Source organism: Hemitrygon akajei, chromosome 8 (assembly GCF_048418815.1).
Source record: "Hemitrygon akajei chromosome 8, sHemAka1.3, whole genome shotgun sequence".
Taxonomy (NCBI): Eukaryota; Metazoa; Chordata; class Chondrichthyes; order Myliobatiformes; family Dasyatidae; genus Hemitrygon; species Hemitrygon akajei.
In genome coordinates, this window is record NC_133131.1 from 174,278,802 (window position 1) to 174,304,332 (window position 25,531).

Consider the following 25,531-nt stretch of genomic DNA (forward strand, 5'->3'; position numbering starts at 1 on the left):
ATTCTGTCCTGTGTCTTATGGTCTCATGCTGCCTGACCCACTGAGCTCCTCCAGCAGTTCATTCTCTGGTTGTTTGGTCAGGAGAGCAGCAGCATCCACCGTGAAGGGTCCTCACCTTCCAGGTCATGCTGCCATCTCACTTCTACCATCAAGAAGAAGCTACAGAAGCCTGAAGCCCCATGTCACCAGGTTCAGGAACAGTAACCTTCCTACAACCATCAGGTTCTTGAGCCAACCTGCACAACCCTAACTCTCCCTCAGCAACCAAACACTACCAACACAGACATGATGGATTCTGCTGGAAATCCAGACCATCACACATAAAATATCTGAGGAACTCAGCAGGGCAGGCAGCATCTATGGAGGGGAATTAACAGCCGACGTTCCGGGCTGAGATCCTTCATCGAGACTGGAAAGGAAGAGGGCAGAAGCCAGAATGAGAATATGAGGAGTGGGGTAGGGGTGCAAAATGGTAGGTGAGACCAGGTAAGGGGGAAGTGGGTGGGTGGGGGAAAGGGGATGAAGTAAGAAGCTGGGTTGCCATCATCTTCAGCCTTTTATTCTTTCTCCGATCTCTTCCCAACTCGAGTAGGTTACATGGTCGGAACAACATTGTGAGCCGAAGGGCCTGTAATGTGCTGTATATTTCTATGTTCTATGTTCCATGTACTCAGATCATGCCTCTTCCCCACCCATCCACCTTCCCCCCCACCTGGTCTCACCTATCACCTACCAGCTTGTACTCCTCCCCTCCCTTCTCTTCATATTTTGGCTTGGATGTACATGGATGGATGGGACAAGGCAGAATAGGTATAGCATGGGCTAGATGGGCCAAATGGTCAGTTTCTGTGCTGTAGCTCTATGACTCTGTGCTACATTGGATCCTTTATTGGAGACGGTGATGCAACCATTCAGAATGATCTCCACCATATATCAGTGGAAATTTGCAAGAGACTTTGATGACATACCAGATCTCCTCAAACTCCAAACAAAGTAGACTTGCTGTTATGTCTTCTTTGTAATTGCTTCAATACAGTTCAGTGCAAAAGTCCTAGGCGCATATATATATATAACTAGGGAGCTACCGACTTCCATTCTGTGTTCATTGTTACAATTTGAATGGTGTTGTAACTTGAAACTTTCAAAGTAGAAGTTGTAGTGCATTTATTATTTAGAGAATTGATGGATTATATTCATTAACACATAATTAATTACAGGCTGTTTCACAGTTATATTAACATAGATTGCAAAATTATATTAACGCTACTGTATTGTGCAAAAGGAACCACACAATGCTCCAGTCTACTCAGCTGAAAAATGAGTAACGGCAAATGCTGGGAGTCAACCTCGCGATAGACTGGCGTTCTATCCGAGGGGGAGTCTCGTACTCTCAGTCACTTCATGCCACAGAAACTGGCATAAAACACCAGCCTGATGAGCCACAAATACAGCTAGGGTGTCTAAGACTTTCTGAACAGCACTGAAGTAATTTCATGCATTGCACTATACTGCTACCGCAAAAAAAAAACAAATTTCATGACATACGTGAGTGATGATAAACCTGATTCTGATATGCGTATCAATTGTGGACTGAAAGCGAGAAGGGGGCAGGGAGAGGAGAACATGGTTGGGAAAATGGGAAGGGAGAGGTGGGGGAGCGGGAAGCTACAAAGAAATGATGTAATAATCATTAAACCAATTGTTGAGAATTAAATTAGCTTGCCTGGTGTCTCAGAGCTGGGTGTGTCTGCACCTGCATCACCCCACCCATTGCTTCTGGCACTCTATCTCTGCCATAAGACCATAAGACATAGGAGCAGAATTAGGCCATTCAGCCCATCAAGTCTGTTCTGCCATTCAAACATGGCTGATCCCAGATCCCACTCAACACCATACAACTGCCTACTTGCCATATCCTTTGATGCCCTGACCAATCAGGAAACTATCAGCTTCCACCTTAAGTATACCCACAGACAGGTAATATTGAGGCTGTGCCCTCTAGTTCTGGATACCCCCACCATTGGAAACATCCTCTCCACATCCACCCTATCTAGTCCTTTCAATATTCGCTAGTTTCAATGAGATCCCCTGAATCCTTCTAAATTCCAGTGAGTATAGGCCCAAATCTGCCAAATACCCCTCATATGTTAACCTCTTCATTCCTGGAATCATCCTTGTGAACCTCCTCTGGACTCTCTCCAATGACAATACATCCTTTCTGAGATAGGGAGCCCAAAACTGTTGACAATTCTCCAAGTGCAGCCTGACTGGTGTCTCAGAAAGCTTCAACATTATCTCCTTGTTTTTGTATTCTATTCCCCTTGAAATAAATGCCAACATTGCATTTGTCTTCTTTACCACAGATTCAACCTGTAAATTAACCTTCTGGGAGACTTGCACTTCAATTCCTCAGACCCTCTGCACCTCTGATGTTTGAACCTTCTCCCCATTTAGATAACAGTCTGCACTATTGTTCCTTTTACCAAATGCATAATCATACATTTCCCAACACTGTATTCCATCTGCCACTTTTTTGCCCATTCTTCCAATTTGTCTAAGTCCTACGGCAAATGCGTTGTTTCCTCAGCACTAACTACCCCTCCACCTATGTTCGCATCATCTGCAAACTTTGCCACAGAGCCATCAATTCCATTATCCAAATCAATGACAAACAATGTGAAAAGTAGCGGTCCCAATAGCCAACCAGAAAAGGTCTCTTTTACTCCCACTCGCTGCCTCCTGCCTGTCAGCCATTCCTCTATCCATGCCAGTATCTTTACTGTAACGCCATAGAATTTTATCTTGTTAAGCAGCCTCATGTGTGGCACCTTATCAAAAGCCTTCTGAAAATCCAAGTAAATGACTCCACTGCCTCTCCTTTGTCCACCCTGCTTGTTACTTCCTCGAAGAATTCTAACAGATTTTTCAGGCAAGATTTCCCTTTACAGAAACCGTGCTGACTTTGACTTATTTTATCACTAATGCCCAAGTACCCCCGAAACCTCGTCTTTAATAATAGACTCCAACACTCTCCCAACCACTGAGGTCAGGCTACCTGGCCTATAATTTCCTTTCTTTTGCCTTCCTCCCTTCTTAAAGAGTGGAGTGACATTTGCACCTATCCCACACCCCAGCAGGGTGCTCCAAACTCACCATTCCCAATCTCCTTTGCTCCCTCCAGATTTACAAACTCGTTCTCCACTCGACATTGACAAATACAGTACAGTGCAAAAGGCTTAGGCACCCTATATATATACATGTGCCTGCCCTAAGACTTTTGCACAGGACTCTATGTCGGTCCCAGGATGGATCTTCAGAGATGTCAACACCCAAGAGCTTGAAACTTCTCACCCTTTCCACTGCTGATCCCTCAATGGGGCTGATGTGCGTCTTCCTGTTTTACTTCCCCTAAAAACCACAATCAGTTCCCTGGGCTTGCTGACGTGGAGTGCTATGGGACCGCTTCATTGTCATATGCAGAAGAACACGTGCACCGGTGCATTGAAAACCTTACTCTCAGCAGCACCTCAGGCACAGGACGTCCGATAGGCAGCATTCACAAATAAAACTGGCGTACAGGATGGTAAGAGGTGTTGACAGATGGGACAGCCAGAGACTTTAGCCCAGGGTGGAACTGGTTAATAGGATGGGGCATGATTTTAAGGTGATTGGAGGAAAGAATTGGGGGGAGGGATGTCAGAAGTATGTAGTTTACACTGAATGGTGGGTGTGTGGAACATGCTGCCAGGGGTGATGGTAGAGGCAGATACATTAGGGACATTGAAGAGACTCTTAGATAGGTACATGGATGAAAGAAAAATGGAGGGCTTGTGGGAGGGAAGGGAGAGACAGACCTTGGAGGAGGTCAAATGGTCAGCACAAAATCTGGGGCCTGTTCTTCAAAATGTTAGACTAACTCAAAGCAAGACACAGGAGTCTGAAATGTGAGTCTAACATCGTGTTTACTTTAAGCGAGTGTGTCTGTATCACGTAAGAGCTTCTCACTGAATCTTTCATATGTTTCAAAATACTGTTTCAATTGCTCAGTGTACATGAGCCAATGACCCATTGAGTAATTAAATTCGTCAATCTTTCCAATGTAGACAACCAGTTCTGCTTTTTTAAAAGATCGTTATCAGCAGGTACTCAGTCTTCATGAACCCGTGAATTTTTCTGTTTATGGTCTTTTAAAAAAAACACTCAGCATCTCTGCACGTGCTAGGCTGCGTTTTCTAACTTGCTGTGTGTGTGTGTTTCTTTTAGTTTGAACATCTCGCTGCACTCTAACAGGTTGGTAGCCGTCTCGAGTTCATGTTTTCAAATACCTTGTCACTATATTTGCATCTTCAAAATATTAAACTTATTCAAAAGCAGACACAGGAGTCCAAAATGCAGTTCTAGTATCACCTTTACTTTAAGCAAGGTACGCACTAGTCACATGGTATGCAATTCACGTGGTTTTACATATAACTCGTAATGAATTATGTAAGTGATCGAGATTACTCACTTATCACCGAAACACTAAGCAGACAACAGGGCCAAAGGGCCTGTACTGTATTGTCCAACGTTCGGTTTTCTAAAACAAAAATTAAATGTAAATTAAACATGATTTTTACAAGAAAGAGCAAAAAAGTGCATTTTGGAGTGGAGAGTTAACATTTCAGGTCAATGCTTTCCTGGTTCATTGTTAACCCCCAGATAACTTGACCCATGAAGTAAGCAAATGCTTCACTGTTGTCTGCAAGGAAACCACAAGGATTAAAAGGACATATCCCACACTCAAACAGAGTCTCCCCCCGCCCCGCACACACAAACACAGATACGGTGAACAGGATTATTCATGTCCTGCGCTCTGAATTATGGAGAAAGCAATGGGAGCAGGCTACTGTACAATTTGCCAGCAGCCCCACCTTGTTCATATTCAGTATGTCATCAACGACTTGAACAGATTTCTATGAGTGCGCGCTGGACAGCAATCTGAGTGGCTGCGTCACATCCTGGTATAGAGGCTGCCACAAAACAAGTTTCTCGACGTATGTCAGCAATAATAAACTTGGTTCTTGGTTCTGATTCTTACTCCCAGCAAGGGCATCACGGTAGTGTAGTGATTAGCACGATGCCATTACAGCTCGGGGCATCAGAGTTCAGAGTTCAATCCCAGCAACCTCTGTACCCCAGGGAATGTGTGGGTTTTCTCCGGGTGCTCTGGTTTCCTCCCACAATCCAAAGACGTACTGGCTGGTCGGTTAATTGGCCATTGTAAGATGCCCCGTGATTAGGCTAGAGTTTAATCAGGGGGTTGCCGGGGTGATGTGGCTTGAAAGGCCAGTAGGGCCTACTCTGCACTGCTCTTCTAAATTAGGGATTTACAACCTATTTTATGCCTTGGGCCAAGATTGTGGATTGTGGACCCCAGGCTGTGAACCCCAGCTTTAAATAAATAAAGAGCTGCCTGACCTGCTGGTCTCAGGCCAAATAATTAAGCTCGTTGATGACACCAAAGAGGTCGGTTTCAGTGAGCCGGCATACAGAGAGGAAGTAGAGCGCTTATAGAATGATGTATTGAGACTCAACGCAAACAAGACTAAAGAGATGATTGTGGACTTCAGGAAGGTGCAGACTGAACACTCCTCACTGCACAGACACGGGTCCTCGGTGGAGAGACTTTGGAGCACCAGTTTCTGAGTACAAATAACAGAGGATCTCAGCTGGTCCCTCAACATCACCTCTTTAGTCAAGAAAGAAGAGCAGCATCTCAATTTCCTGAGAAAATTGAGGTGAGCAAGGCTGCCTCCCTCCCACCCTCCAAAATTCTAATGAAAAGAGCATCATCAAGAGTGTTCTGACTAACTTAATCACCGTTTGGTACAGAAATTACAAAGTATCGGACTGCAGGTCCCTACAAAGAACAGCGAGGACTGCTGAGAGGATCAAAGGGGTTTAATTTTTAACTTGTGTCGGAAATGCACCTGATTATTGGTTAATTTATTTGTGGCAAAATTACTTTGTATTATGCGTGTTATACAGCATGTTCTGTGGTCCAGAGGAATGTTGCTTTGTTTAGCCATACGCTTGAATGACAATAAATTGAACTTGAACTTGAGTAATGCAAGACTACAAGATCATGAGACATAGCACCAGAATTAGGCCATTTGGCCCATTGAGTCTCCTCATCCATTCTATCACAACTGATTTATTTTTTCTCTGAACCCTGTTCTCCTGAGTTTTCCCCATGAACAATGAATTCCACAGATAGGAACTCCTCTTCATCTCTGTTCTAGAGAGGTATTGTCGTATTCTGAGGTGTTGCCCTCTGGCCCAAGGCTCCCACTATCAGAAACATCCTCTCCATGTCCACTCTATCTAGGCCTTTCAATATTTGACAGGTTTCAATGAGAACCCCCCCCCCCCCCACCCACCCAATTCCTCTAAACTCCAGTGAATACATGCACAGATCCATCAAATGCTCCTCATACATTAATTCCCTTCATTGCTGGAATCAATCTTGTGAACTTCCTCTGGACCCCCTCCAATGCCAGCACATCCTTCCTCAGATACGGTGCCCAAAACTGTTCACAATACTCCAAATGTGGTCTGTCCAATGCCTTATGAACCTTATTCTTTCATCCTTGTCTTCATATTTTAGTCCTCTTGAAATGAATGGTTAAATTGCATTCACTCTCCTTACTATTGACTCCGAACGTGCAAGTTAATCTTTAAGGAATCCTGTATGAGGACTCCAAAGTCCTCTTACACCTCAGATTTCTGAATTTGTCTCCTGTTTAGAAAACTGTCAACACTTTTATCACATTTTGTGTTTTGTCTTACCTTTCCAGTATCTCTAATTCCTATTTTTATTTTGCTTTTGACACATCGACAAGGAATACTTTCCAGGACTAACTTTTGAATGGTGAAGTCGCTGGTTACCAAATGAACCATAACTGATCCTGAGGCAATAATTTTTGATGAGAACTACATTTCCCAGAAGAGCCGTTCACCAGGGAACGCGTGCGCGTTAGAAGGGGGCGGGTCCTGACCGTCCCAACGTCACGACCGTGGCATGGCAACTGGCCAGGCTGAGGAAGTGGTTGGTGGCTGAGCGTGGTGTCCAGATTGTGAGTGCGGGTCCGTGCGCGAACCTTGACCCCGGTTCCCGGGGCAACCCGAGTGGCGGCAGAGGCAATGGCGACCCGCGGTGGGGGAGATGAGGGAGGAGGAACGAGGAGGCGACGGGGACACGGCAGCGGGAAGGCGTCGCGGACCCTGAGCCACAGGGATTTGAAGGAACTGAAGGAGGAAGAGGAGGAACACCGGGATTCAACTGAACTCAGGTACTGTGGGCGGGGTGCCTGCCCGGTGTATAACCGGGTCCGTGCTTCCCCCCTTCAGGTCTACACTCCGCTCTCCCTCCTTCCGATCCGGGGGATAGACCCTCCGACCCTGGGTATGGACCCACCTCCCACCCACCGATCCGGGTCTACCCTCCGACACGGGGGATGGACCCACCCCAGACCCTCGATCCGGGTCTACCCTCCCCACACCCTCTGGCCCGGGGGATGGACCCACCCTTGACCTTCCGACCCTGAGTATGGACCCTCCCCGCACCCCCCCGATCTGGGTCCACCTTCCCTTCTTAATCTTTCCGATCCGGTGTTAAACTCTCCCCATTCTATCCCCCTGGCCCGGGGAGGGGGTGAATCCTCCCCTCTACATCTTTCTAACACGGGTGTGGACTGTCCCCGCTCCATTCGACCTGTTTCTATCCTCCCCTGTACATCTTTCTAATAAGGGATTTCCACCCTCCCCACTCTCTCTGCCCAGGGTGTTCGACCCTTCCCACTCCCTCTGACTCAGGCTGGGGGGAGGCTTACGTGGGTTGGACCCTCCCTATTCGCTTCAGCCTGGGACGGGGGTGTTGCGGTGGATGTTGGACCCTCACCCTGGCACCTCTGCCAACCCCCCCCCACCCCCACTTCCTGGGATCATGCCAGTTTCTCCCTTGGTGACCTGGGGTTCTTTATTGTTAAAGTGTTTTTCTGTGCTGGATCAGATCCGGAGTAGCAATTATTTTGCTCTTCTTTACACTCGTGTAATGGAGATGACATTAAAGAATCCTGAAGCTTTTGGAGAGCACAAGCATGAAGTGGGTATTAATAAGTATCCAAAGTAGTGGCAAGTGTGTTCAGCTGTTTAAAGTCTGATATGTGAGCACTCTGTATAAACTCAGGGAACTTATGTCCAGCAAGGAACCGTACCCAATAACTTGCATAATTAGAACATTGAAAATTTACAGCACATTACAGGCCCTTTGGCCCACAATGTTGTGTCAACCATGTAACCCACTCTAGAAACTGCCTACAATTTCCCTACTGCATAGCCCTCTATTTTTCTAAACTCCATGTACCTATCTAAGAGGCTCTTAAAAGACCCTGTTGTATCCGCCTCCACTACCGTCGCCAGCAGTACATTCAACGCACCCACCACTCTTGTGTGAAAGATTTGTCTCTGACATCCCCCTTGTTCCTACTTCCAAGCATCTTAAAACTATGTCCCCTTGTGTTAGCCACTTCAGCCCTGGGAAAAAGCCCCTGGCTATCCACATAATCAATGCCTCTCATCATCTTATACACCTCTATCAGGGTACTTCTTATCTGCCGTTGCTCCAAAGAGAAAAGGCCAAGTTCACTCAACCTATTCTCATAAGGAATGCTCTCCAGTCCAGGCAACACCCTTGTAAATCTCCTCTGCACTCTCTCTATAGTATTCACATCCTTCCTGTAGTGAGGTGACCAGAAATGAACACAGTACTTCAAGTGGGGTCTGACCAAGGTCTTGTATAGCTGTAACATTACCTCACAACTCTTGAACTCAATCCTATGGTTTATGAAGGTCAACACACCAAACGCCTTTTTAACAACAGTGTCAACCTGTGCAGCAGCTTTGAGTGCCCTATGGACATGGACCCCAAGATCTTGCTGATTCTTCACACTGCGAAGAGTCTTACCAGTAATATTATATTCTTCAAATTTGACCTACCGACATGAACCGCTTCACACTTACCTGGGTTGAACTCCATCTGCCACTTCTCAGCCCATTTCTGCGTCCTATGGATGTCCCGCTCTTTCCCAAGTATTTAAAAATAAGTAAAAACTGTACCTAGTGTTGGATATTTAACATATGTACTTTGTAAATTTTGTGCCATATAAATGGCACATTAATTTCTAATCAACAGCGAAGGTGGACTTAGAATGAGAGCATTGAGAATTGAATGGTCTCAGAATGTAGAGTTGTATTTGTGCTGCGGGAGACAGTCTGACTGCAGGGTTACATACACTTGGTTTTATCAAATCGCTGTTTAGTCTCCAGTTAAACAATAAGATTAACTCAGCAGCTAATGAGTTTAATTCACACTTTAGAGACACTGACCTTATCAAGAGGGGCAGAGGTCAGGTGAATGCACATAGTCTTTTACTCACAGAAAGGAAATCAAAAGGTAGAAGGCATAGATTTAAGGTAGAGGGGAAAGATTTAAAAGAGATGAGGGTACAGGTAGTCCCCAAGTTACGAACATCTGACTTACGGACAACTCGTACTTATGAACCGAGGAAGGAGAATGTCATCCGCCATTTTAAGTCGGATCGTGACGCCATCCGCCATTTTAAGTCATTGCTGTTGACACTGTGTTGGGTGTTTAACTTTGTATTTGTCTTAAATTTTTCTTAGTAAGATTCACCCTGACCACCCCCCCCCACCCCACCCCGTTTCGGTCGGCTGGTGGCGCCGTGAGATCAGCTGCCGGGCTCAAGAATGGAGGTTCCTGAGTTTGATTTAATGACAGACCGCTCCCATGCCGGGGTGATGTCGATCCAGTGACTTCCGTACCGGGTTGATGTCAAGCTCGCAACTCAACCTCATAAAAAAAACCCACTCACCTCCAGTTTAAATTCCCACGCGGAATACTGTGGAGGATCAAATTCCCAAACCCAGCACAGCCCCCACTTGTCCCACTTAACCTGTCTCATGAGGTGCGGTGGAGTTTCGGACCCGGGGAACTTAGGACCCAGTGGACCTCGGGAGCCGCTGCCCGCGGGTCTGTTCCATTGACGGGAAGCGATCGCGATTGAAAATAAAGTGGAAATAATAAAGCATTTGGAAAGAGGTGAAACGCCATCGGTCATTGGAAAAGCATTAGGCTGCAGTCGATCAATGATCGGAACAATTTTAAAGGATAACGGATAAAGTGAGAATAATGGAGCATGTGAAAGGCCCTGCCCCGATGAAAGCTACAATTATTACTAAGCAACGCAGTGGTTTAATTATTGGAATACATACGTTTCTTAAGTGTTTTGCAAATGTTTGACAAACCTTATTGAATTTTTTGAAGTAGTTACGAGGAATGTTGACGAGGGTAAGGCAGTGGATGTAGTCTATATGGACTTCAGCAAGGCCTTTGACAAAGTTCCACATGGAAGGTTAGTTAAGAAGGTTCAGTCGTTAGGTATTAATGCTGGAGTAATAAAATGGATTCAACAGTGGCTAGATGGGAGATGCCAGAGAGTAGTGGTGGATAATTGTTTATCGGGATGGAGGCCGGTGACTAGCGGGGTGCCTCAGGGATCTGTTTTGGGCCCAATGTTGTTTGTAATATACATAAATGATCTGGATGATGGGGTGGTAAATTGGATTAGTAAGTATGCTGATGATACTAAGGTAGGAGGTGTTGTGGATAATGAGGTGGGTTTTCAAAGCTTGCAGGGAGATTTATGCCGGTTAGAAGAATGGGCTGAACGTTGGCAGATGGAGTTTAATGCTGAGAAGTGTGAGGTTCTACATTTTGGCAGGAATAATCCAAATAGAACATACAGGGTAAATGGTAGGGCATTGAGGAATGCAGTGGAACAGAGAGATCTAGGAATAACAGTGCATAGTTCCCTGAAGGTGGAGTCTCATGTAGATAGGGTGGTGAAGAAGGCTTTTGGAACGCTGGCCTTTATAAATCAGAGCATTGAGTACAGAAGTTGGGATGTAATGTTAAAATTGTACAAGGCATTGGTAAGGCCAAATTTGGAATATTGTGTACAGTTCTGGTCACCGAATTATAGGAAAGATATCAATAAATTAGAGAGAGTGCAGAGACGATTTACTAGGATGTTACCTGGGTTTCAGCACTTAAGTTACAGAGAAAGGTTGAACAAGTTAGGTCTCTATTCATTGGAGCGTAGAAGGTTGAGGGGGGATTTGATCGAGGTATTTAAAATGTTGAGAGGGATAGATAGAGTTGACGTGAATAGGCTGTTTCCATTGAGAGTAGGGGAGATTCAAACGAGAGGACATGATTTGAGAGTTAGGGGGCAAAAGTTTAAGGGAAACACGAGGGGGTATTTCTTTACTCAGAGAGTGATAGCTGTGTGGAATGAGCTTCCTGTAGAAGTAGTAGAGGCCAGTTCAGTTGTGTCATTTAAGGTAAAATTGGATAGGTATATGGATAGGAAAGGAGTGGAGGGTTATGGGCTGAGTGCGGGTAGGTGGGACTAGGTGAGATTAAGAGTTCGGCACGGACTAGGAGGGCCGGAATGGCCTGTTTCCGTGCTGTGATTGTTATATGGTTATATATGGTTATATGGTGTTTTATATGCATAGAATGGTAAAATATATACTAAGACAAACGTTTTAGTAACTGACGCTAAATAATACCGGATGTACTTGTTCCGACATACGTACAAATCCGACTTAAAGACGGACTCACGAATGGAACTCGTATGTAACCCGGGGACTGCCTGTACTGGAAATCCAGAGCAACAGAAACAGAATGCTGAAGGAACTCAGCAGGTCAGGCAGCATCTATGGAGGGGAATAAACAGTCAACATTTTGGGCCATGACCCTTCATCAGGACTGGATGATGAAGGGTCTTGGCCTGAAACATCGAGTGTAATTCCTCTCCATAGATGCTACCCAAGTACCCCTGCAGGCACAATGTGCCAAATGGTATTTTGATATTCTCTCAGTAAGTTTGCATGGATAATGGCCGTAAGTATCCTCTGGGCGCCCCAGGTCCCTCCCATATTCCAAAGACGTATGGGTGGGGGTCAGGAACTATGCTGGTGCCAGAAGAGTGCCGCCACTTGTGTGGTGCCCACAGAATAATCCTTGGACTTTGTTGGTCATTGGTACAATCAACACGTTTCACTGTGTGTTATGATGTTTCACGTACTTGTGACAAAGCTAATCTTTAGTCTTTATCTTTTGAATTACTAGTTTCAATACCTAAGATTGTTTGGGAAAGGTAAAGCACCTTTTATCACCAGGCGTAAATATGCCATATATGAAGGAGAGGGAGAAAACGCTTTTGAGATTTGTAAAGCAAGATTGTATTGAGTGTAAATGTGACTGTTTTCTATCCATTAGACATGGTGTACTGTAAAAGAGAACTGATCTATCTGTGTACTCTACCACAGTTATGGACTGGAGAGTGGAAGACCAAAGCAGAATGTAACCATGCACACTGAAGTGGAAACCAGGTGAAAGGTGACAGTACTGAGAGAGAACTTAAACGCCTGGTGCCATGTATCAATAACCACAGAGAGAGAGAAATCGTCAGCAGTGAGCGAGAATGGCCTATCAGAATGATCAGGCGAGGCAGAAAGCTCTTCTTATTCAAAATAGTTAGCTTGAGAACTATGTGAAGAGGAGGTGTAGACAGACCTAGAGAATGGAAGGGATTCTTCACTGCTAGCAGTAATGTTCTGAGAGAAGAGGGTGATAAGTCATGAGGGCATCTGTACCAGGAGTCACTGACACTGATTTTAAAGCTTCAGGATGGGGGGGGGGGGGGGGGGAGTGAGTGCTCCTTTAAAATGCAATTTAGCAGAAAGAGCAAATGTCCAAAGTAAATTTATTATTAAATACATATGTGTCACTATATACAACCCTGACATTTGTTTTCTTGCAGACATTCACAGTGAATAGAAATTAACACAAAAAAGCAATAAATATCAAAAACATGAGATGAGTCCTTGAGTGCATAGTTTGTGAGAACAGTTCAGTGTTTGGGTGAGTGAGATGATCTCCTCTGGTTCAGGAGTCTGATGGTTGAAGGGTAATAATGGTTCCTGAACCTGATGGTGTGGATCCTGCGGCTCCTGTACCACCCTCCTGATGGCAGCAGGAGAAGGGAGCATGGTCTGGGTGCTGGGGAGGGACGGACTAAGCTGTATCCATCATTTTTTTGTAGGATTTTGTGTTCAACAAAGGCATTGATGTTTCCATACCAGGCTGTGATGCAACCAATCAATATACTCTACACCAGCCTTTCTCAACCTTCTTTGCCCTGGAGGAACCCTTGAAATAATTTTCAGGTCTCAGGGAGCCCCTGCGTAAAATTTAGTGTATCTACAGCTCGAGGCACGTTAGCGTGATCAGTAAGTTGTAGATATAATAATCCAAATATAATTGTCAATGCTCTTTTGAGCACCGAATAAATTTTTAGCTAACCTTTCTTGGGGTGGGGGAGGTAGTTAAGCTTAGCTTGAAATTCTGAAAACTTTCTGTTCCTAAGTGAAATGTTTTTGAGTCTGTCTCAATCTGGGTCCAGAGTATGAAAAGACACTGTGTGGGGAAAGTCTACATTGTTAGCCACCTCAAGTATTGGTAAACATGATAAATGGTTTGTTATTGTTGCATGTCCCAAGGTACATTGAAAAACATTGTCACCCATGCCGATCATTTCATTACAGAGTGCAGAAAGTTGTAAACTCAGCCAGCTCCATCATGGGCATAAAAACATCTTCAAAAGTTGAAGCCTCAGAAAGGCAGCATCCATCATGAAGACCCCCATCACCCAGGACATGCCCTCTTCTCATTGCTACAAGGGGTACAGGCCTGAAGGCACACTAAACGTTTCAGGAACTGTTTCTGCTCCTCCGCCATAGATTTCTGAAAGAACAATGAACCGTGAACACTTCCCCACTATATTTTTCCCTCTCTTTTTGCACTACTCAATTAATTTATGTATATGTATATATTTATATATTAGTTTATAGTTTTTTATGTACTGCAATGCACTGCTGCATTTTATGACATATGCCAGTAATATTACATTGGATTCTGATTCTGTATTGAGGTAGTATAAAGCAAAACAGTAACAGAATAAAATGTTGCAGCTACAGATAAAGCGCAGTGCAGGCAGACAATGAGGTGCAAGTCTAAACTCCAAGTCTACTTTGTTTTGATCAGTATTTCTAAAACACTACATCTCCCACCGTCAGTTGTGAAAATGAGTGAAAAATTGCAGATGTCAATTGAAGACTGTGATGAGAACTTTTGGTCCCAGTCAGATATTAGCAAAACAGTCCTATTCCTGGTATTTGAACTTGTAGTCAATACTGGTTTGAGTCTTGTTTTTCCCGTTTACTTAGGGAATCAGATTCTGGTGTAATATCACTGGCATGTGTTTTGCAACAGCAGTACATTGCAATGCATAATAGTAAAAACTATAAGTTGTATTTAGTATATTTAAACAAATTAAATTAAATAAGTAGTGCAAAAAGGGAGGATAAAATACTGATGTTGTGTACATGGGTTCACTGTCCATTCAGAAATCTGATGGTGGGGGGGGGGGGGGGGGGGGAAATGAAGCTGTTGCTAAAACGTTGAGTGTGTCTTCAGGCTCCTGTACCACCTCCTTGATGGTAGCAATGAGAAGAGGGCATGTCCTGAGTGATGAGGGCCCTTAATGATGGATGCCTTTTTGAGGCATTGGAATGAGGAATGCTAGTGAGGTTAGTATTTGTTGCCCTAGGGGTAATATGAACCATGCATTCCTTGTGAAGACAAAAGAGACTGCAGATGCTGGAATCTGGAGCCAAGTCTGGATCCAGCACGAGAGTGTAGTGGTTAGTGTAACGCATTACAGCGCCAGTGATCAGGGTTCAATTCCCGCTGCTATCTGTAAGGAGTTTGTACATTTTTCAAATCATTGGGTTTGCTCTGGGTGCTCCAGTTTCCTCCCGCATTCCAAAGACGTACAAGTTACGTTCAGTACTTTGGAGGCATGCAATGTTGGTGCCAGAAGCATTGTGATGGTTATGGCCTGTCCCCAGCACATCCTTGGACATTGACACAAAACAACACATTTCACTGTGTGCATCGATGTACATGTGACGAGTTAATCTAGACTTTAAACTTTAAATTCAGTTGCATTCTCCCCTTGTGGTAATGGTTAATGCTTATGTTGTAGATTTAACAGTCCAGAGTTTGTCTTCACATACCACATTTATTGATGCTGAAACTGATTTTAATCATTCGGCCAGGACAAATAAGCACCTTGTGATCCTAACTGATTCAACCAAAGCCACAGAACTCCCAACAGTGCAGAGCATGGTTAACGTTTAGTGAGGTAATTGCAGCCCAGACTGTGCTATACACGTCGAAGAAAGGGAGGCCTTACTGTCCACATGGAGCTTCAAAAAGGGAACAGCAGCAATTGGGCATAATGGTTTAACCTGCCTCCAAAGCATATTTTCCAATCCCTTGGATAAGATTACTGCTCACCTGTTACATCAGCTCTGGTCCACCATTTTAAATGGTACTGCAGTGACATATAGATCACCCACTCACCTTTCCCCTCACCTGGTCTCACCTATCACCTGCATGCTTGTATTCCTCCCCCTCCTCTCACTGTCGGTTTCTGGCTTCTGCCCCCTTCCAGTGCTGATGAAGCGTCGACTGTTGATTCCCCTCCATAGATACTGTCTGGCTTGCTGAGTTCCGCATCCTGTCCAAGCTGCCCATCTGAGCTCGTCCCACTTGTCTGTGTTTGACACTTTGGACCATCCTGACCAAGAAGTCTATATGAGCTCGTCCCATTTGGCTGATACCCCTCCCTCTAAGTATTTCCTATCTATATACCTGTCCAAGTGTCTTTCAAATGTTGTTATTGCACCTGCCTCAGCAACTTCTTCTGGTAACAGCCACCCTCTGTGTGACGTTGTTCCGAAGTCCCTTTTAAATCTTTTCCCGCTTATTTTAAATCTACACCCAGAAGTTAGAAAATGGAAACTGTCACATCATATGCAAGGTCAAGCCTTTACTACAGATTTACTGTCTGGTGAAAGATTACTGCACAGAACCGACATGAACATCTGGATCAAATGTAGCGGTGTGTATATGTTTCACTGTCTGGGGCTGTCTGTACACACTGCTGCAATTGTTGTTAGATGTCTATATACACCGACTTTCTGAGGCTTTGCCACACCAGGAAAAAATTTTGCACAAATACTACTTTGTACCAACCAAGGCTTCAAGTTAAACTTTTATGACACACTGCTCAGAAAATTGCTGTCTCCTTACCTAAGGAAGGATGTACTTGTGGAGGGAATGCAGGGAGGGTTCACCACACTGATTCCAGAGGGATTGGGTCTCTCGTATATGATGAGATTAGACAGACTGGGTTTATGCTCACTGGTCAGAATCTGGTTTAATATTACTGGCATATGTCATGAAATTTGTTATGTGGCAGCAGTACATTAAAAACTGTAAATTGCATTAGTATATATATATTTAAAAAGTTAAATAGTGCGAAAAGAGAAATAATAAGTAGTGAAGTAGGGTTCATGGGTTCAATCTCATTCAGAAATCTAATGGCAGAGGGGAAGAAGCTGTTCCAGAATTTTTGTGTGTGTGTCTTCAGGCTCCTGTGCCTCCTCCCTGATGGTAACAATAAGGACCTGGGTGGTGAGGTCCTTAATGATGGATGCTGGGGTGTCTAGTGCCCATGATGGAGCTGCCTGAGTTTACAACTTTCTGCAACTTCAGTACAGTGCCCCCCCCCCCCCCACCATACCCAGGCAGTGATGCAGCCGGTTAGAATGTTCGCCACGGCACATCTGTAGAAATTTATGAGTGTTTTTGGTGACGTACCAAATCTCCTCAAAATCCAGATGAAATATAGCCACAGCTTCTTTGTAGCTGCATCAATATGTTGGGTCCAGGTTAGATCCTCAGAGATGTTGACACCCAGGGACTTGAAATTGCCCACCCTCTTCACTTCTGATCCCTCGATGAAGACTGGTGTGTGTTCCCTCATCTTGCCCTTTCTGAAGATGCAGAGTCATAGAGTCTTATAGCTTGAAAGCAGGTCCCTCAGCACAGCTGGTCCATGCTGACTATGTTGCCCACTGAGCTGGTCCCATCTGCCCGTGTTTGCTTTTAGCCCTTAAACCTCTCCTTGTAGTTACAGATAGTTACCTGGATCATAGGGGCACTGTACAGATGAGCTCTGCACCAGATGCCTCCATCTCTCACGGTTGTGGGCGAGTGCCTAGGTTGTGGCAAAGCTCTCTCCAGTCCGCTCTGCAATGTGCTCTGTCCATTTCTTCCTTTGTCTGCCCCTTTTTCTGTTCCCCAGGACCGTTCCCTGAAAAATGGTCTTTGAGAGTCCACTTGATCTTGTTATGTAGCCATACTATCTCAAGTTTCCTCCTCTTTACTGTGGACAGTAGATCTTCGTAGTGTCTCGTGCTGGGTGATGGTACTTCATTACTTGAGACATGGTCTGTATAGGAGATGCTGAGGAGCCTGGACCTTCATTCGTAGTTCTTTTGTTAAAGTCCATGTTTCATATGCATACAAGAAGATGGCGAGCACAAGTGCATGCAGGAGTTTCAACTTGGATCTGAGAGCGATGTTATTGTCTCTCCAGACTGGTTTTAGTTTAGCCAGTTTTGCTGTTGTTTGGGCTGACCTTGCAAGGACATCAGGCTCTGATCCTTCTTAGTTGATGATGGTGCCAAGATACTTGAACTGCCGACAGTCTCTAGCTCTTGTCCGCTGACTCTGATTTTTGTCATGATTGGCTCCTCACTGTTTCTCATCAGCTTGATTTTCTGTGCCGATCTCCAAGCTATATCTGGTGGATGTATCATCTAGATGGTTCACAAGGCAGGCCAATTCACCCTCACTTCCACCAGCCCATTCCTGTACTTATCTAGATGTCTTTTAAATGTTGCTAAGGCACCTGCCTCAACCACTATTTCTGGCAGCCATGAACTTATTAAATAGCAAGATTATGGCCATTTACACCCTCACGCTCTGATCATGAGGGGCCATATGGCCTCTATGTCCTAATTCTTATTAAAGCACAAGGTACAGCAGATGCTAGACCCTGGTACAGTGAGCAGTCTGCCGGAGAAACTCAATGAGTCAAGCAGCATCTATGGGAGGAAAGGGTCAGATCTCAGATATGAAACACTGACCATTTCTTTCCTCCCACAGATAACTGCATAACCCACTGAGTTCCTCCAGCACATTGTTTGTCCTATTTCTTCTGTTCATTCATTGTCTTCGGTATAAGCTTTGACTTGAGTTCTGTGAAGAATGGGCATTCCTATCGCATTGCAAAGACGGTCTTGCAGTGCTGGCAGACAGTAACATTGTCTGAAGTGCCATCCTTTAGACTGGACATGAAGCAAAGTGTTTACTTGCCCTTGACTAGACGTACAGTAGTACATTTTTCTTTATCAGGTAGGCTGATCTCCCTTCAAGAGGAGAGCACTTTGAGCCAGCTGTTTCACTACAGAGCTTTAGAATAAGGAAAGGAGACCGGAAAACATAGGTGCAGAATTAGGCCATTCAGCCCATTGAGTCTGTTCTGCCATTCCATCAGGAGAGTCCTGATGAAAGATCTCGGCCTGAAAGCTGCCTGACCTTCTGAGTTCCTCCAATGTTTTATGTGAGTTACTCTGGATTTCTAGCAATTGGGCTGCAGAATCTCTTGTGACAATATTTCATATGCTACTTCTTTGCCCTCCTTCTTTGTGCAAAGTGGCGAAGTCCTTCTGCAGACTTCCAGCTTCCTCAACATTACCTGTCCCTTCACCTATCTTTGTATTGTCTATAAATTTGGCCACAAAGCCATCCGTTCTGTCATCCAATTCATTGATATGTAATGAGAAAAGAAGTGGTCCCAACACTGACCCTGCGGAACACCACTAGTCATCAGTAGCCAAACAAACATGGCCCCCAGATGTAAGAATTGGTGCAAAAATGGGGACTGTACAAAATCACTGAAGTAGGGAGTTTATGCTCAAGTTATGGAAGGCATTAGTGTGATCACATCAGCAGTACTTGTACAATATTAGTCTTATCTTAAAGACATTAAGGTGTTGGAAGCGATTCAGAGTGGTTTTGCTAGACTAAAAAGCAAAATGCTGGAGGGACTTTGTGGGTCGGGCAGCATCCATAGTCGTTACAAATCTGTAATCTACTTTAGATGTTTCCTGATCCATTTCCTCCTTGTGTCTTCCCTGAAACTTTCGGTCACCAGTCCCAGTTTATGGTTTGGTATCAAGTTCAATTCAATAACATCACTGAGGCAGAGTCATTAAGACAGAAGTGGAAAGCTTCTTGATTGGTGGGGAGGGGATGAGAGAAATTGGTTTATGAGGAGAAGGCCAGAGAATGGGATTGAAAATAAAGCTGCCATTTTTGAATGACAGGCAGACAGGATGGGGCAAATGGCCTAATTCTGCTCCTATGTCTTGTAGTTGTTTTGTTTAAACTCCACTACTATGTGATCTTTCATCAGGAATTAATTTGTGAATTTACATTTCACTGTTTGTAAGTTAAACTGTCCTTCCCTGTACTCGGTCTCAGAGAGTATGTTCCTTGTATTCCAATCCTTTTTCAGTCAAATACACATACCACTTACTTTAGTGGTTCCATTTGCCAGCAAGTTAACCTCGTTTTACTTTTGTAATTGGCGCACTATGATACTTCATGTTCTGAATTTTATTAGCTTTTTGTTTATGTAGTTTCCTTTTTTGACTCCACATTACATCCCATCTTATTCACATCTTCTAAGTTCAAAGTAAATTTATTATCAAATTATGTATATTTCACCATATGCTTCCTTGAAATTCATTTTATTGCAGGCATTTACGGGAAAACAAAGAAATGCAATAGAATTTATGAATAACCAAACAACCAATGTGCCAAAGAAGACAACTGCAAATAAAAATTCATAGATCATACTGAGAAGGAGTTGTAAGTGAATCTACAGGTTGTAGAATCAGTTCACAGTTGAGATGAGTGAAGTTATCCACACTGGTTCAGGAGTCTGATGGCTGTAGGGTAATAACTGTTCCTGAATCTGGTGGTGTGGGCCCTGGGCTCCTGTAAATCCTGCTCAATAGTAGTAGGGAGAAGATAGATTTCAGAGGAAAGAGTTTTACAATACAGGTAACCCAGGTTCAATTCCCACCGCTGCCTGTAAGGAGTTCGTGCGTTCTCCCCGTGACTGCGTGGGTTTCCTCTGGGTGCTCCGGTTTCCTCCCACAGTCCAAAAGAGTACCAGTTGGTTGGTTAATTGGTCATTGTAAATTGTCCTATGATTAGGCTCGGGTTAAATCAGGGTTGCTGGGTGTTGTGGCTCAAAGGGCTGAAGGGCCTGTTCCATGTTGTATCTCAATAAATAAGCAAAAGAGAGTATGGTGTGGATTGTGGAGTCCTTGATGATGGATGCTGCTTTCTTGTGACAGCTTTCCTTGTAAATCTTGATCTGTCTGTTATGGACAGACTCTGCACACCTCTTACAGCTTAGTTTTACTGGTAACTTTGTGTTATCAGCAGGTTCCTTTTCCCTTTTCCTCTGAGGTCTGAATTACGGACTGTCAGCTTAGATTCTGCATTTGTTTTGTGAGGTTCATCTTCAAGGAAATGGGACATGGGAATTTAAAAATGCAGCGCAAGCTGCTCCAGGGAGCGAGGCAGTGTGAATGTTTTGGAGATATAATAAGATTGAAAATCTTACCTTCATGAGAGGTGTGCTTTTTTTTATGTAGAGCATGCTATTTTTTTATGGATCAATAAAGTATGTCTGTCTGTCTACTTGCCTCGAGTGGGTTTCCAAGGGTAGTGGTGGAAGCAGTCATTTTGGTGGATTTTAGGTTGAAGAAGCAATCTGGGTAAACTCTAACTTGATGCATGAACATCGATTTCTCTAACTTCTGGTAATATCTCCACCCTCCGTCCTCTTTTACCAATGCCCATTCTGGCTCCCCTCTTACCCATCATCTTCCTCTGGTGTCCCTCCTCTTTCCCTTTCTCCTATGGTCCAGTCTCACTTATCAGATTCCTCCTCCTTCAGCCCTTTACCTTTTCCACATATCACCTCCCAGCTTCTCACTTTATCCCCTCCTGAACCCACCCACCTTCCCCTCTCCCTGCCTTAATGATTCTGGCCTCTTCCCCTTGCTTTCTGGTCTTGACGAAAGGACTCGGCCCAGATAGCTGCTGCCTGACCTGCTGTGCGCCAGCTGTTCAACATTTCCAGCATCTGTAGATTCACTTGTGTTTTTGGTTGAGTTTAAGATGCTTGTCCTGTACAGGCTGTTGTGGGAATTGTTCTTTGATCATCCCTTACTTTTTTTTCCTCTCTAGTTGCCATAAGCTCCAGGAGTCCTTGTTGAGCTCGGCGAGTGGGTTCAGCAATTACAGAGGAATTCTCAATTGGTGTGTGGTGATGCTGGTGAGTCCTAACAGAGACACGTGAGACTGCAGACACTGGAATGTGGAGCAGCAAACAATCTGCCGGAGAAAGTCCGCGGATGGGTTGGGCGGGGGGAAGGAATTGTCGACATCTTGGGCTGAAACCCTGTGTCAGTACTGAGAGTGGAGAGGGGAAATACATAGTAAAGATTAAAGTTAGCTTCTCACGTCAAAGTATACAGTGAAATGTGTCATTTGCATCAAATTGGCCTGCAAGTGTCACCACACTTCTGGCACCATCATAGTATGCCCACAACTCACTAATCCTAACCCTAACCATACGTCTTTGGAATATCAGAGGAAATCCACGCGGTCATGCGGAGAATGTACAAACCCTCACAGAGAGTGGCAGGAATCGAGCCCTGATTGCTGATCACTGGCATTGTAAAGTGATTGCTGTGCCACTGTGCTGAGGAGAGTGGGAATATTGAGAACATGGACAGTGGGGGATGTGAAAGGTAGGCATAAAGAGGGAGAAGGCTATGTACAGATGGAAAAGCCTCAGTCTCACCATTACCTGTCTCTTTAAACAGGCTGTTCCCCCTCTCAGCTCTTAGTATTAATGCTAGTTTTGACCTGAAGCATTCTTCCACCCCACAGATGAGTTCCTCCAGCAGGTTGTTTGTTGAGTCCCAATAGAGCTGCTTACAAATGTACATTCTAATTCATCTAGTTGTGCAGGAGAGAAAATACCCCCAGTAGAAGGGTTTGCAAAGAAAAACCTATTTCAAAATTTGAGGTGGAAAGCAATTTTGTGCAAATGTCATTAATGTCTCCGCTTCTCTGTGCAGCCTGTGGTCGGTCAAAGGTGCTTCAGTCAATCTGACACCATTAACGTGATAGGGGTGTTCAAGACCTGTGAATGTGCACACAGCATGTATGCTGAAGTGGTTGTGACTGATTAAAACTGAGTCACAGGGAAATATAAAAGTCTGTTCACAGCAAGCCTTCAGGAGAGAGTCCAGGAGGATCCAAGAGAATCTCACTCTCCTGACACGGTTTTAGACTTCAACACAAAGATAATAATAAATAAATAACTTGGTTTCAATTCCTATGATCACTCGCCTAACTTTTAACAGTAGAGGTATACTGTAGCCATGTACATTTACAGAATTGCATATTTACAATGGCAGCACATCCCAACTAGCCAAACCCCTTTGAATATTCAATACCGGTCTGTTACAAAAGCCAGACGCTCAAAATGGTCCCCCTTTGTTTCACTTGAGAAATTGCTCCATGAATACCGTATACGGCTTACACCATAAGACATAGGAGCAGAATTAGGCCATTCAGCCCATAGAGTCTACTCCGCCATTCCATCCCAGATCCCACTCAACCCTATACATCTGCCTTCTCATATCCTTTGATGCCCCGACAAATCAAGAAACGATCAACTTCCGCCTTAAATATACCCACAGATTTGGCCTCCACCGCGGTCTGTGGCAAAGCATTCCACAGATTCACAACTCCCTGGCTAAAAAAATTCCTCCTTCCCTCTGTTCCAAAAGGTCGCCTTTCAATTGTGAGGCTGTGCCCTCCATTTCTGGACACCCCCACCATAGGAAACATCCTCTCCACATCCACCCTATCTAGTCCTTTCAACATTCAGTAGGTTTCAATGAAATCCACCCCCCCCCCCCACAACATCCTAAATTCCAGTGAGTACAGACCCAAAGCTGCCAAACACTTCTGAAGTTAAACCCTTCATTCCTGGTTCTTCCTTGTGAACCTTCCCTGGACTCTCTCCAATGACAACACATACTTTCTGAGATATGGGGCCCAAAACTGTTGACAATACTCCAAGGGCGGCCTGACTAGTGTCTTATAAAGCCTCAGCATTATCTCCTTGCTTTAAAATTCTATTCCCCTTGAAATAAATACCAACATTGCATTTGCCTTCTTTACTACAGACTCAACCTGTGAGTTAACCTTCTGGGAGTCTTGCACAAGGACTTCTCAGGCCCTCTGCACCTCTGATGTTTGAACCTTCTCCCAATTTAAATAATAGTCTGCACTATTGTTCCTTTTACTAAAATGCTTTATCATACATTTCCCAACACTGCATTCCATCTGCCACTTTTTTGACCATTCTTCCAATTTATCTAACTCCTGCAATTGCATTGCTTCCTCAGCACTACCTACCCCTCCACCTATCTTCATATCATCTGCAAACTTTGCCACCAAGCCAATAATTCCATTACCCAAATCATTGGCAAACAATGTGAAAGATAGCAGTCCCTATACTGACTCCTGGGGAACACCACTAGTCACTGGCAGCCAACCTGAAAAGGCCATTTTTATTCCCGCTGTCTGTCTCCTGCCTGTCAGCCATTCCTCTATCCATGCCAGTATCTTTCCTGTAACGCCATAGGATTTTATCTTGTTAAGCAGCCTCTTGTGTGGCACCTTGTCAAATGCTTTCTGTAAATGCAAATAAATGACATCCGCTGCCTCTCCTTCGTCCACCATGTGTGTTACTTCCTCAAAGAACTGTAACAGATTTGTCAGGCAAGATTTTCCTTCATAGAAACCATGCTGACTGACTTATTTTATCATTAGTCTCCAAGTACCCCAAACCCTCATCCATTATAGACTCCAATGCTTTCTCAGCCACTGGGGTTAGGCTAACTGGTCTATAATTTCCTTTCTTTTGCCTGCCTTCCTTCTTAGAGTGGAGTGACATTTGCAATCTTCCAGTCCTCCGGGACCATGCCAGAAGGAAGTGATTCTTGAAAGATCATGACCAATGCATCTGTTATCTCTTCAGCAACCTCTCTCAGGACTCTGGGATGTAGTCCATCTGGCCCACTTGAAGACCTTTGAGTGTGTCCAGCACTTTTTCCTTTGTAATAGCCATGGCACTCACTCCTGCTCCCTGACACTCAAGGACCTCTGGCACACTGTTAGTGTCTTCCACAGTGAAGAATAATACAAAGTACCCATTAAGTTCAAATGACATTTCTTTGCCCCATTACTACCTAACGAGCATAATTTCCCAGTGGTCCAATATCAACTCTCACCTCCCTTTTTGCACTTTATATAACTGAAACAACTTTTAGTATCCTATAACCATATAACAATTACAGCACGGAAACAGGCCATCTCGGCCCTTCTAGTCCATGCCAAACGCTTACTCTCACCTAGTCCCTCTGGCCCGCACTCAGCCCATAACCCTCCATTCCTTTCCTGTCCATATACCTACCCAATTTTTTTTTAAATGACAATACCGAACCTGCCTCTACCACTTCTACTGGAAGCTCGTTCCACACAGCTACCACTCTCTGAGTAAAGAAATTCCCCCTCGTGTTACCCTTAAACTTTTGCCCCCTAACTCTCAAATCATGTCCTCTTGTTTGAATCTCCCCTACTCTCAATGGAAAAAGCCTATCCACGTCAACTCGATCTATCCCCCTCATTATTTTAAATACCTCTATCAAGTCCCCTCTCAACCTTCTATGCTCCAAAGAATAAAGACCTAACTTGTTCAGCCTTTCCCTGTAACTTATGTGCTGAAACCCAAGTAACATTCTAGTAAATCTTCTCTGTACTCTCTCTATTTTGTTGATATCTTTGCTATAATTCGGTGACCAGAACTGTACACAATACTCCAACTTCGGCATTACCAATGCCTTGTACAATTTTAACATTGCATCCCAACTCCTATACTCAGTGCTCTGATTTATAAAGGCCAGCATACCAAAAGCTTTCTTCACCACCCTATCCACATGAGATTCCACCTTCAGGGAACTATGCACCATTATTCCTAGATTACTCTGTTCTACTGCATTCTTCAATGCCCTACCATTTACGATGTGTGTCTTATTTGGATTATTCCTACCAAACACATATTATTCCTGCTTTATATTATTGGCTAGTTTGCCCTAGTATTTAATCTTTTCCCTTCTTATAGTTTTTTTAGTTGCCCTTTGTTGGATTTTAAAAGCTTCCCAATCATCCAACTTCCCGCTCACTTTTGCTATCTTATAT

The 25,531-nt window shown here is 44.3% G+C and overlaps 1 protein-coding gene across 1 annotated transcript in view; it reads left to right on the forward strand.

Moving 5' to 3' along the window:
• Window positions 1-7,036: 7,036 nt before the first annotated feature.
• The window catches only part of LOC140732454 (diacylglycerol O-acyltransferase 1-like), a 108,894-nt gene continuing 90,399 nt past the window's right edge, over window positions 7,037-25,531 (forward strand). Inside the window, exons 1-2 of the mRNA XM_073055129.1 lie at window positions 7,037-7,331; window positions 21,437-21,524. Of these exons, the coding sequence (XP_072911230.1) occupies window positions 7,183-7,331; window positions 21,437-21,524 (237 nt within the window). The 5' untranslated portion in view covers window positions 7,037-7,182. The remainder of the gene's footprint in view (window positions 7,332-21,436; window positions 21,525-25,531) is intronic.